Raw genomic sequence first — 13745 nt, 5'->3', positions numbered from 1 at the left:
TTTGTTTAGCAAATGATTTTTAGCTATTCATTACAGTTAAATGTACAGGATTGAAGGACTGCTGCAAAAAAAATGCAAATACAAGAGAAAGCTTTCTCTAAATTTTGTCTTCTGTGAATGCAAAAGGCCTTTGAATTGTAAATTCTACATCACTTGTTAATGAAGGCAAAAAGGGTTGTTTTTTTTTAAAGAGAGAGAGAGAGAGAATTTTTTTTTAATATTTATTTTTTAGTATTCGGCGGACACAACATCTTTGTTTGTATGTGGTTCTGAGGATCGAACCTGGGCTGCAAGCATGCCAGGGGGAGCGTGCTACCGCTTGAGCCACATCTCCAGCCCAGAAAGGGTTTTCTTAAGCAAACAATGGCTTCAGGAAGAGAAATGTAAAATCAGTGTTCCTGGCTCATTGTTCTGCTCACAACTTGGGTCTGTAATCTTTAAATGTGTGGATCCTCCCCATTCCTATGGTCCATTTGCATGCATACTGACAAAATGAGAAAAGTTGGAGAACAGAGGTGTTTTCCTGTAGAACATATCACTTCCATTTAGAAACTGATCGTCTTTGTTGAGGTGTTACCTTTTTTCCCCCTATCTTGGTATCAAAATATGCTTTATTTTATGAAACAGTTGTGAAAATAGATGATTCCATTTGTTGGTGTGAGAGATTATGTTTCTGAATGCCCTCATGTGCCAAATAGAAGTTTAATGTTTTATGCTGTTTCTAAGTTTTCTTTCTGTTTTTTTTTCCAGGTATTTATTTACATAGTCAATCAAGTTGATATGAAATTCAAAAGTCAGGCAGATCTATTGATTTATTATAAAGAGCCCTAGTTTGCTCTCAGAAGGTAGATATGGCTTCAAAACTTAATCTGCCATTATTATCTATGTGACCTTGAGCAAGTTATTCCAGCCTATAGCCATCTAGGCTTATGACCTACAAATTTAGGTGGTACTTGATGCCTTATCCACATTGTGAGAGTTCATGGTATAAAAAAGTTCAATGGACTCTAGGACCTTGAAGCAGGATGTTGTTTGCCTTGCAGGATTTAACATAGGAATCAAGATCCACTGAGTATCCAGAAAACATTTTCCCCTGAAAAATGAATGAATAAAGTGAAATGTGTGTGTCAACTTAAATGCCAGGAGAGAGTATGTAAATCACAAGGATGGGAAGACACACTTCAGGATTGACATTCCATTCAACAAAGAACAAAAGAGCAGTTCCTTGCAGCATATGAAATGCACTTTTAAAATGTTTCCCCATTTTATTTAAAGGCCACATTGAGCTTTCCTTTATGGTCATGCTCAAGTTAAAAAAAAGAAAAAAAGAAAAAAGAAAAAAAAAAACATGATTGCAAAGCAGGAAGCCTGGGGAAAAGAAGAAAGGAAAATGGGTCCCTGATTCTGTTTATTTCCCATCTCATCAAATAATCCTAAACTGTTTCTGTTCCCACAGCACCAATAGCTTGTATATATGAGGCAGGACAGTGAAGTGGAAAGATTAAGCATTAAACTCACAAATAACAATTTTAATCTATTTGTTCCTCCTAACTATCTTTGCAACCCTGAGTAGTTACTCTGGGCCTTAGTTTCTGCATTTGAATAATAAAGATAATAAGGGTTGCTTCATAGGATTACTTGAAGGATTAAAGAATGTAACAAATAAAAAAATATATAGGTCCATGTGCTTGATTTTTCCCCTTTATAAGTACTCGTCAGTGGTTCTGGACAAAAGAATCCAGAAATAAGAAGATGAGTGGCTCATTTTGGGTATTTGAGAATCTTCAACCACATAATTGATTTGAAAAGGAGCAAAGCCCAATAAGGCTGTTATTCTTTAAATTTTATTTTTTGTGAAGAAAAACATAGTACACTAAATCTTGATATGGCTCTACAACAACCTTCCCCACCTCCATTGCTCCATCTGACTCTGAAAAGCAGATCATTGTCATTTACTGTTTTTCAGAACTAGACCTAACTCCAGTACTAGAGAAACCTTTCCCATTCAAGCTTCAATAAATGTGACTTCTGAGGAAAAAAAAATAATAAGATAAATAAAATAATAAGAAGAAATATGTGCATCAAGTCTGGAAGTAGCTGGAATCCATGTGCTATCTTGCACAGTGCATTTGACAATTTCCATCTGAATACCTGTAAAGCTTAATATTCCCTATTGATTACTTGATGCTGACAAATACTGAAGGCACTGAACTACTTATTTAAAAGAAAGTCAATTTTCCTATGTGATGGGAGTCCTTGAGTGAGAGACAACATCATGCAGTGTAGCAAACACCAGCTAACATTACGGGAAACAAGATGCAGGTTTCATAAGGCTGCCTGTCTTGACCTCATGGTGGACATCTCCTAGGGAATGGTGCAGCTCAGTAGATCCACACCTGGATGAAGAGAACATTCTCTTTCAAATTAGCTGTATACAACTCCCAATGGTCAATTTAAATTTTTTTCTGCTTTTATTCTTATAATATCTAAGAATATTCTGTAGTATTTTTAATCAAGTAAAAATTATCCAATTCAACATTCAAATGTTTTAGCAAGAAATAGAGTCATTTAGGTTATATAGTCATCACTGACAGATTGTTTGCAACAGCCAAAGTAGCTGGTAAACAATACATTGTATGTAAATACTTGATGACAAACTTAAAAAAGTTAGCAACCCCAAAGAAACCCTTGAATTATTTTGGATTATTTTTTTGGGGGGCGGGGGGCGGGTGCCGATACCGGGGAATGAACTCAGGGGCACACAACCACTAAGCCTCATCCCCAGTGCTATTTTGTCTTTTATTTAGAGACAGGGGTCTCACTGAGTTGCTTAGCGCCTCACTTTTGCTAACTAAGGCTGGCTTTGAACTTGTGATCCTCCTGCCTCAGCCTCCTGGGCCGCTGGGAATACAGGCATGTGCCACTGTGCCTGGTGAATTATTTTGGCTTTTTAAGAAAGCAGGTGTTATCTATTTCACTGAGCACCTTTGGAAACTTCAAGCAACTTTTTTGTTTGCAAAAGTTTCACAGACTTGATTTGTTAAAGACCTGCAGTATTGGCTTAAAACTGGAAAGGACAATTGCATTCTAAATAAATTCAAAGTGCACTTGGGAAAATTATGCTTCCGAGCCACACATACCCACAAAGGGAAAATATCAGTATAATCTACCACTGAAAGAGGAATGACAAATAGAAAGTCAATAGTGTAACCTTTAGGTAGGTGGCCGCTTGATGCATTTTGGGAATGATATGCATTTGACTGTAAATGGCAATAAACAATACGGAGCAGTCTCAGTTGCATGATTGGATGTCATTTTCCAGGTCTAATTCGTCTGCAAGAGCTCATCAAAGCTCCCTCCAGATACAACATTAAAATCAAAATCCGCCAGCTGCCCTCTGGGAATAAGGATGCCAAGCCTTTACTCAAGGAGATGAAGAAGGGCAAGGAGTTCTATGTAATATTTGATTGTTCACATGAAACAGCTGCTGAAATTCTTAAGCAGGTAAGAACACTAGGGAGGAGGTGGGAAGTGTGGGAGAAATGTTATTTTCTCTTTCTCAAGAGTGCCATCTGGGGGCTGGGGATGTGGCTCAGGCGGTAGCGCGCTCGCCTGGCATGCGTGCGGCCCGGGTTCGATCCTCAGCACCACATGCCAACAAAGATGTTGTGTCCGCCGAGAACTAAAAAGTGAATACTGAAAGTTCTCTCTCTCTCTCTCTCTCTCTCTCTCTCTCTCTCTCTCTCTCTCTCTCCCCTCTCTCACTCTCTCTCTTTAAAAAAAAAAAAAAGAGTGCCATCTGGTTTTCGCGTGATAACCCTGTGACTGTCCAGTAGAGGCTAAAGATTGCAATTTTAAGAAGGCTTTAAAGAGCCAAGGGGCTCCGGAAGTTCAACAAAGCCACCTGTAGGTTTTCATTGTAGATGTGTATTCCCCTGTGTATATTACGTGGTATGTGAATCCTGCCAGTCAAGGAGGGGAAGAGAGGGTGGCATTTCAAGAAACATCTCTTTTCTTTATGTGTCTTGAAAAGACTGGGCCAGCTATCATTTACATGATGTCCAACTCATCCTACATGTATTCCTTATGGCAAGATCTCTGTGTTCAATGTGCTGGATTACAAACACAATAAGAAAGGGGGCAGGGACAATCACAGAAAAGATACTTCTCTTTTCTAATTTGTTATAGACAATAATTGCTATCCCTTAATTTCCACAGATAATGTGGGTGGAAATGTTTAGTACATTGTGCTATCCTGTATAGATGAAAGATAGTAGTGATGTTCAGTAGCATAATAATGACAATAAGAGTAATAATTTCTAAGCACTTAGTCATAAAGTCAAGAATAAAAATTCAGAACTAGAAAAAGGTAAAGCATAGACTTCTACCAAGTCTCACTCCAAAGTGATTTTGTTCCTCAAGGGCAAGCAGCAATGTCTGGAGACATTTGTGATTATCATATTTGGGATTGGGGCACTGTACTGACAACTAGTTGGTAGTGGCTGGGGATACTGCTAAACAACTTGTACATCTGAAAAGGTTAGTCAAATTTTAAAATAGAAGCAGCAATAAAAAAATCAGGGGATAAAACTTGGAGAAAGTCAGAAAAAATAACTAGATACTATTCATGTGGTCTCCTAGGTATCTATTTATATTTAAATGGTTATGGTCACATAATCCAAAGCAGTCATCTAAAATAATACAAGTTATTATGTTTCTCGGTTTGAAAGGTCTGAGGTTGCTATAAGGTCAATTGGTAAAGAACAGTGATTTCATAGGTAGACCGGCTCCTTCATGCAAATACAGAACTGTGGATTCCTGAATCACTAGGAAGAGCCCTCTTTGGATGGTCATCTGTTCTGACTCTGTAGTGCTCTATCTCATACTTGCAGAGCACGTTTCTGTAACCATTGAGTTCAGAATCAAGGTTTTTATTCCACTGAAAATACACAATCAAGAAAGTCAACCAGATGTTTCTAGTATCCACTGGATGATTACACAAAAAAATTCCACTAAGAATCTGCTATAGTTTGGATAATGTTTGCAGTGTCAAAGTTCCAAGTGTGTAAGTTTAGTGCTCAGTACAGTGATGTTGAGGTGGTGGAAACTTTAAGATGTAGGTTCTAGTGGAAGGTGGGTAGGCCATTGGGCTTCCCCCCTCAGAGGGATTAATGTACTTTTCATGGCACCCTGGCTAGTTCTCATGAGAGCACTCTGGCTCCTGAGTCTCCCTGGTTTCCTGTCTCACCCAGTGATCTGCCCATGCACACCCAGCATTGTGATGCCACCTGCCATTAGATCCTCCTCTGAGGCCAAAACGAATGAGGCTAACTAATGTCACACTTTCAGCCTCCAAAACTATGTGCTGAATAAATCTCTTCTCTTTTAAGATAGCCTCAGGTATTTTAATAGCAACAGAAAGTAGACTAATCCAGGGTCATAGAACATATTTTAAATTATACTTGAATACCATCCCATGACAAACGTTGCTGTAGCTAGTCCTCATACTTTGCAAGAAGCAAAAAGACTTCTCCAGAGTCACACATCCAGTAACTCCCCCCCCCCATAAACTCTTATCCCTCCAATAAGGCAAAAGAATACCTGTTACTTACTTCTAGATTATAATTGCATTAACAAATCTTTAATATTATAATTATCTCTCAGAAAAGGAATCAACTATGTTGCAAAGATGTCAATAACTAAAAAAACTTTGAAGGTAAATAAATACAATCAACAATCCTTTATCTTACAGCTTCATTTTGAAATTTTAATATAAATCATTAAAGTGTGTAATGGTGTGTGGATCAGAATGAGAAAAACACCCAGATTTTACATGTAGCCCTCAAAATGCAAACAAACATTCCTTCCCAGGAGCCCTTTTTAACAGAAACTGGGGACTTCTGTTGCATTAGAGAGAATGGTTTACTAATGACAATTCTTTCTGTTAGGCACCCATTTGGCTCACATAAGAGACCACATCTTTCCCAAAAGGAGGCCTGGAATAGGACAGCGAAGTGCAGGGTGGGCTTGGAGAAGGGCGGCTTGCCTTTCCCCTGTGTTTTTCATAAGCAGGAACATGAAGTCCCTCTGATAGAAGTAGCTCTATGAATTGTATTGTTCAAAGGACAATTAAAATAAAAACAAAAGCAAAACCTCTAACAGAAGTACCCTCAAGAACTGTCTTGTGGAGGTATTAGGATCAGTTCAGCTTTGCAGGAGCCATTGACAGGAACACTTTTGTGTCCATCCAATGTCTTGTGTTTTATCCTGTTTTTACTTTCCCTAATTATATTAGCAGCAAGACTGTCCATGAGGTTTCATGGATGGGATAAAACAGACTGCTCATCCAGTTTTTGTTTTAGATTAGTGACCTGCAAATAATTTTGATGGAAGAGACTTTGCAAAATGTTCCATTATGTATTGTTCCTCTGTATTGCATGTGAAAATGCAATTGCTACTTTTGAAATAAATAACTGAGAAGACCTAGGTTGGCTTAACAGAGCTTCATTTGAAACTCCAGAAGCTGTTGTGCTTGCAAAATAATATTGAACACCTCCAGACTTTCTATTCTGGTAAAAATGAGCCCCAAGCACTCTGTGTGATGCAATTTAACTTGCTCCATTAGCCCAGGGCAATAACCTGTAGAAATAAAGTCAGAGACCTTTCTGTAGCTGACATCTAATTGATTCTCTCAGGAGCCTGAAGCCTCAGGAGTTCTGGGTCCTGATTCTGGCACTGCTCTATCAATCTTTCTACCTAAGGAAAGAAGAGGAAGGAAGTAAAGTTACTCTTTTACTGAGTAACTTCCCAGGCTCTGGCAATAACGGTGTCTGGCATCGTACACCATGCAATCTTAAATGACCCACTGAGAATGTTCCGTATGCCCACTGCAGCACTAAGGGGACCAGCTCAAATATGTTAAGTGGTTGTTAAGGTTTGGATGTGATTTCTTTTCCCATAAAGCTCACATGTAACTCAGCCATAGGCAGAGGTAAAGAGATCAGATTAATAGAGCTGTAACCTCAACAGTGGATTAAGCCATTTGATGGATTAATAATTTGACTGAACTAGTGAGTGACAACTGTGTGATAGCACTGTGTGGTTGAAGAGGTGGGTCACTGTAGGGTGGCCTTGGGGACTTTATCTTGTCCCTGGTTTCTCTCTTATCCTTTGCTTCCCAGATGCCATGAGCTGGCAGCCTGCAGCGATTACATTGGCCAGAATGTAATGGAGTTGGCCAACCATGGACTGAGACCTCTGAAACCCTGAGCCAAAAAAAAAAAAAAAAAAAAAAGTTTTCTTTCTTTAAGTTGTTCCTGTCAGGTGTTTTGGTCACTGCAACAAAAAACTGATGAACTCAGTGGTTCATCCAAGATCAATCTCGGAGGAGCCGGGCTGCCGTACCGTCTCCAGGCAGCCTGATCTCAGAGCCTGTACGTTCTCTTCGACACAAAGGGCTCTTGATCAGAATGGACAACCGTTCTGAAGTAAGCTGCCAGAAATATCTGGGGCGGGGGGACCACAAACTTTATATGAGGCATCCTTTAGAAGAGGTTGGTATTAATAGCTTCTATTGTCCTTGAGCTCTCACTGCTGAGAGCATTTTCTTTGCCGGCTCAACTTGGCTTTCTCCTCCTGTGAGTCTCCCATCACTGCCCTGCACTCCCTGCACCTTCATCACATTTTTCCACTTTTTAATGATCCTTAAGGAAAAAAAAATAATAGATTAAATGCACTTTAGAGAAGATATTTGACATTTATCTAAAAGTAAAAAAATAGAGAAAAGTCTATAGTTATTCTTGTGCATGCTAATCACTCTGGCAAAGCAATTATTTCTATTCATATTGAACAAGTACTATATGATGAGAATCTGAAAAGTTATTTCCCCAAAATTCATTCGAAATTCAAATGTCAAGACTTGATTAGGTGCCAGAGGAGCAGAGCTTTTGTATGTCATGTAAATTTCTGGAGTCAGAGGGTACACAACCTGGCATCTTACGCTATGATGGTATGCAATCGTAGCAGTAGGTCATCTGGTCTCCTCTTTCCTTCTTCTTCCCTCATCACCTCCAAGCAGGGTCCTGAGCTATCCTGAACCAGCGTCCACATGAAAACGCCTCACTTCTAATTTCCCCAGGCCCCACTTTCTTCCTATGGACACTTCACTGCTCATTATATATACACTCTTTTACAGTGAGTCCAAATCCACTGGCGGATTGGAAATGAGCTTAAAGAATGGAGGAAAAATAGGAAGGTTCTACACAAGAAACTCAGAACTCATGTCTAGCTTGGGGTTGAGTGCCAAGCAACTGTCTCATTGAACCAATGCAATAACCATTGACATAGCTGATGTTGTTTTCTCTTTGGCAAGTACAACTTGAAGTTCAGAAATCATAATAATTTTATCTACTATGTACTGAGCATGCTCATAACACAGAACACCTCAAGACCTGATCCTACCACTCTCTAGCCTTCTGGCCAGCCTCCAGCTTCCTGTGCTCCACCTCAGGGGTGTCCTGCTTCATCTTGTCATATACCCTCCTTTTAACACATCACAGCTTCTGCATTTACGGTTGCCAAAGACTAGGATATTCATTCTACCTCAAAGTTGGCCTTATCTAAATCTTCATGAATATTTCTTAAATGATAAAAGGATTTTTGCATTCCCTAGGTCCCTACACTTTGCCGAGTCTGCTCTGTAAGTACAATAAAAATATATAATTAATTAAGACATGTTGTCCTTAGTCCTTACTAGACAGTAATCTCCAAGAGGACAGAGCCTTCTTTGTCCACTCCCACCCCAAGTCCCAGCACCTATTGCAGTATGTGGCACATAATGATTGTTCAGTGTAACTCTGTTGAATGAATAAATGAAATGAGCCAAGAACTGTCCTGGAGGCTTTCAATAAGTCATTTACAAAATCTCCTGCCTTCCCTCCACACCACTCCTCAACTCTGCCAAGCACCTCAGTTTCCCCTAAAGAAAGGCTTCATCCACCCCTAAAATTCTAGAGTATCAAGAAACTCTAATGAATTTGAGCTTAGGACTCCAAACCTAAAAATAAATTGAGCTCTTTGGAAAACCACATAGTTGCTTTTAAGTCCTATAGTAGTATTGAGCAAACAAGTAACTATTTTGGGCACAGTGGCATGCTAATAGTTCTCTGGTGCAGAGCTAGGGGCCACCATGGTGTTCTGTCCAGCAGGAGGCTGCTTTGGGCCTCCGCCAATTTCCTGAGCTGGAAGGTGGCCAGTGGGTGAACATGGACACAGTTTCCAACTCAGGGAATCTGATTCATCATTTACAAGAACAAATGTACCTGAGGAGGTTCTTTTCCCCCACAACATTTGTGACAAACAGCATTAAGCTAGAAACGAATCATTAGTTACCATAAAACATTTTGTATGAAAACATTTTGTAAAATTATATTGCATTTTCTCCTACCCACATTTTTAAATTTTGCTTTTTTTTTCTTTCCATTTGTTCTCTTTCAATTAACATAAATACAGGGCCAGGGAGAAAATGTAGTTTTTAATGGTTGGTTTCCTTCAGCTAGGAAGTACGATGTAATGCTGATTAATCAAATAATTGTGTGCATCGATTCTCTCCTTATATATGTTGTGCCCACTGGCTGTGATGAGGACAAACAGAGGTAATTAGATAAGTTTCACTCCATGTTTTCACAAGACAGAGAAAAACATCAGTCTTCATCTCTCGGGATGGAAACATTATCAAGTGAAACACAGTCACACTATGCTAAGAGGTTGCAAAGCTGTGTCCACTAAATCGGATGTTTAAATCCATCAGTTCTGATGATAAACACGTAAAGTATGCCAAGTACATAAGGGCTACTTTCACCAATATGTATAGTATGGCAGACTCTGTGCTAAACAGGTTATGCATTACTCATTTAATTATTATGGGGAAACCCTCTACACAAGAAACCCACAAAGCTCAGAAAGATCTTATAACTTGCCCAAGATCACAGCCAATATATATCAGGGATGGTATTTTTAAATTCATCTCAGAATTTTTAAAAATTGTTCTTTTTAGTTATACATGACAGTGGAGTACATTTTGACATATGCATGCATGGAGTATAACTTATTCTAATTAGAATCCCATTCATGTGGTTGAATATGATGTGGAGTTACATTGGTCATGTATTCAAATGTAAACACAGGTACGTTATGTCTGATTCATAATTTAATAGGAAAAGTAAATATCTTGTTCTGCCACTGTTAGGTGCAATAACATACCAACTGGTTCTCATAGTATCGGAATCTAGAACACATTTCATTTAAGCTTTGTACTCCTTGTGTGCAGTCATTTCATTTTATTCTCAATCACTCAACTGTTTCTGGTTGTATATAAGGCCTGAAGAAATGCTGTTTATGTCAAAAGTCCCATGGCTGAGTAGGGATTGTGGTGGGGAAACAGTAGAGAATTTATTCTTCATTCAGCTTATTTGCTGAGCATCAACTGAAGGTAATAGAGAGAAAATGGTGAAAATAACAAAATCCTAAATCTCTTCCCCCTTAAGGCAGAGAGAGAGAAACTCTGCAAATGAATGTCACAAGAATATAGCTATCCCATGACTACAAACTGTCCTGCAATTATGGAGTGACTTTCAAAGATATTAAGGGAGTGTGAGCAGAATCTCAGACTGCAAGTTGAGAGATGCAGTTGCAAATTCTGCTCTTTCACTAATAGAATAAAATAACTGCCATTTATTTCATACTTACTGTATGCCGGAATATGCTATGCATTTAACTGAAATGATTTCATTTTATCCTCTTGAAATATCCCACATCACATGTGAGAAAAATGAGACTCCAAGTCACAGACTCAATGGCAGTGCTGGACACTCTTAGCACACAGGATGCTCATATTCTGTAAATATGCTTCTTCAAGCAGGTCTGTTGATTCCTCTTCAACTCAGCTTCCTCTTCTATAGATAGAATTATTGAATTCAAGCCTTGGTAAGAATTCCTTCATTTCTGAACGTCCATGCATTCACATAATCAGGAATCCTTTTACTAGTATGTAGACATAAAGAATTTGCATATTGCCTTGTACTTAGTAGGCTGCCAATGAAATAGGAAATTAATTAAGCAGTACAATCTTTTTTAAAGTTCTTCAACTCCTTTGATAGTCTTTGAGTGAGCTAATTGATAAGTTCATTACTTTGTATAAATCCTGACAAAGTTATAATGATGCATCTCAATTTGTACTAACTAGATGAAAATTTGTAGTATATTATACAATTATTTTGGCAGCACATTCTCATCCTAATTATGTTTCTCTTAGGCTGATATTAAAATCTATTTACAGTCCCTGAGCATGTAGTCAAAGTTACAAGGAGCTGCTCATATATATGAATGTGTTATTTAAACATGTATAAGAATTATGTATTAGACAACCAACAATTTACTGAAAATGTGTGCAATTTGTCCATATTCTTAGTGTACTTAACACCCATTTGAGGATTCTCAAAAATCTCCAAAAAGCAAATTTAGAAAAGGACTAAAATATGTCTCAATTTGAATTGGGAAGCAATAAAAAACATATGTATATATTATGCCTCAGAAATGCTCTAATGTTTAATTCCTGCCTCATCAAAATTTAGCTTTAATAGAAGATAATCAAAATTTATCCTGACAACAGAAGTATAATTCTCCAGAAAGTATCATGAAAAGCATTTGGAGTTGTGTATATTGGGCCCATCATGTGCCTGTAGGATTGACAGTGAACTCTAGCTTGATTTAAAATTGTGTAAGTGTGCACACCCCTGAGAACGCCATTTTTAAAGAGTCCATAGCATCTATCAGACTTCTAAAGAATCCTCCAGATGAAAGAAGGTAAAATATCATTTTCCTAGGTTAACCACATCTGCTTCTTCAATTTTCATAGACATAAGACTTTACCAAAAGGATCCTTCCTCCTCAGTTGGCCCTTTGACTGTTAGTCAAATGCTGTCCGTCCTAAGGGTTATCCTGCAACATGTAAATTCCACCATTTATTCAACTGAACTTTTTGGGTGTTTTCTACGTGCCCAAGACTTGGTTGAGGTAAAAGGAGAATATGATGCCATAAAAAAACTCCAGTGTTTTGGATGAGGTCATCCTTAAGTATAAGACCAAGCAGTTTGATATTTCCCTACCCAATAAGGGGTCCTCTTATTGTGAGTTAGCATCCACATATCAGAGAGAACATTCAGCCTTTGGTATTGCTGGTGGGACTGCAAACTGGTGCAGCCACTTTGGAAAGCAGTAGGGAGATTCCTCAGAAAACTTGGAGTGGAACCAATGAGATGGTACACACCTCACATCATTTTGAAAAATGGAAAATGTGACACTGTGTATGCAGCACCCGGCCCAGTTCTGATGCACAAACATTGCATGTGTAATAGGCTAATCCTCATGCTGAGGGTGACAGGTCCAGCAAAGCTACCAGACTGGGCCAGTGTTTCCTGATCCTAGCTCTGCACCAATGCAGCCCCTCTCTCACTGTCACAACAGTGGTTCCCACACCTCTTCTCAGCCTGATGTGCCAAATCTTCATGTCTAATGACAGTCATTCTGGCTAAGGTTAAATCTCCATATCAGGCATGGATCTTCTTCACCTATCCACAATTGCCCAGTTTCTTCTCCACTTTCCTCTTTTATGGCAACTGGAAAGATCATCCAATTACTCAAGACAAAAGCCAAGAAACCCACTTGGCTCTCTCTTACCTTTCCCATTTATTAGTTACCCACTGTTGGAGCTTCTATCCTCCAAATACACTTCATACTCAATCCCTGTATCTCCAACTCCTACCATCTTCCTTTCATCACAGTCAATTGATCTTGCTGCCACAAGTCCCCTCCTTCTCCCTTCCCCACCCAGCTTCCGTGTCTGGAAAACTGCTCATTCTAAGTAAAATATCTGACTTTATCCTCCCTATGTTTGAAATTTCTGAGTGCTGCTTTTCACACCCCATGCAATGTATTAAGAATAAAGGATTTTTAGCATGATAGTCTACAGTTCCATCCACTTACTGGGAAATGCCATAATTTCATTTCTCTTTATGGCTAAGTAAATTCCATTGTGCACACCACATTTTATTTATCCATTCATCTGTTGAAGGACACATAGGCTGGTTTCATAGTTTAGCTATTATGAATTGAGCTACTATAAATATCAGTGTGGCCATGTAACTGTAGTAGGCTCTTTTTAAGCCTTTTGGGTATAAACCCAGGAGTGGGATAACTGGGTCAAATGGTAGTTCCACTCCAAGTTTTCTGAGCAATCTCCTTACTGCTTTCCAAAGTGGCTGCACCAGTTTGCAGTCCCACCAGAAATACCAAAGGCTGAATGTTCTCTCTGATATGTGGATGCTAACTCACAATAAGAGGACTCCTTATTGGGTAGGGAAGAATAGAAGTACTTTAGATTAGACAAAGGAGAATGAAGGAAAGGGAAAGGGAATGGGAATAGGAAAGATAGTAGAATAAATTGGACATTACTTTCCTATGTGCATATATTAATACACAACCAATGTAATTCTGCATCAGGTACAACCAGAAGAATGGGAAGTTATACGCCATATAGGTATAATATCTCAAAATACATTCTACTGCCATGTATAATTAATAAGAACAGACTAACAAGAAAAAGAATAAAGGACACACTGTTTAGTTTTCTATGCAAAGCCCTCATTACCTTGTACCACCACCATAATTACACATAGTGCACAAAAATA

At 38.7% G+C, this 13745-nt stretch overlaps 1 protein-coding gene across 12 annotated transcripts in view; it reads left to right on the top strand.

The window, feature by feature from the left end:
* GRIK1 (glutamate ionotropic receptor kainate type subunit 1) overlaps positions 1-13745 on the top strand; it is a gene marked incomplete at its 3' end in the record, with an annotated part of 389066 nt that overhangs the window by 253922 nt on the left and 121399 nt on the right. For all 12 annotated transcript variants that reach the window (XM_081302744.1, XM_081302742.1, XM_081302752.1 and 9 more), the window contains one exon: positions 3323-3504. In XM_081302744.1, coding sequence (XP_081158870.1) covers positions 3323-3504 — 182 coding nt within the window. The remainder of the gene's footprint in view (positions 1-3322; positions 3505-13745) is intronic.

The sequence above is a fragment of the Spermophilus citellus genome (assembly GCF_964194105.1).
Source record: "Spermophilus citellus genome assembly, chromosome: 7".
NCBI lineage: Eukaryota > Metazoa > Chordata > Mammalia > Rodentia > Sciuridae > Spermophilus > Spermophilus citellus.
Note: the sequence above shows the minus strand (reverse complement) of the source record. Positions and strands in the feature narration are given on the sequence as shown.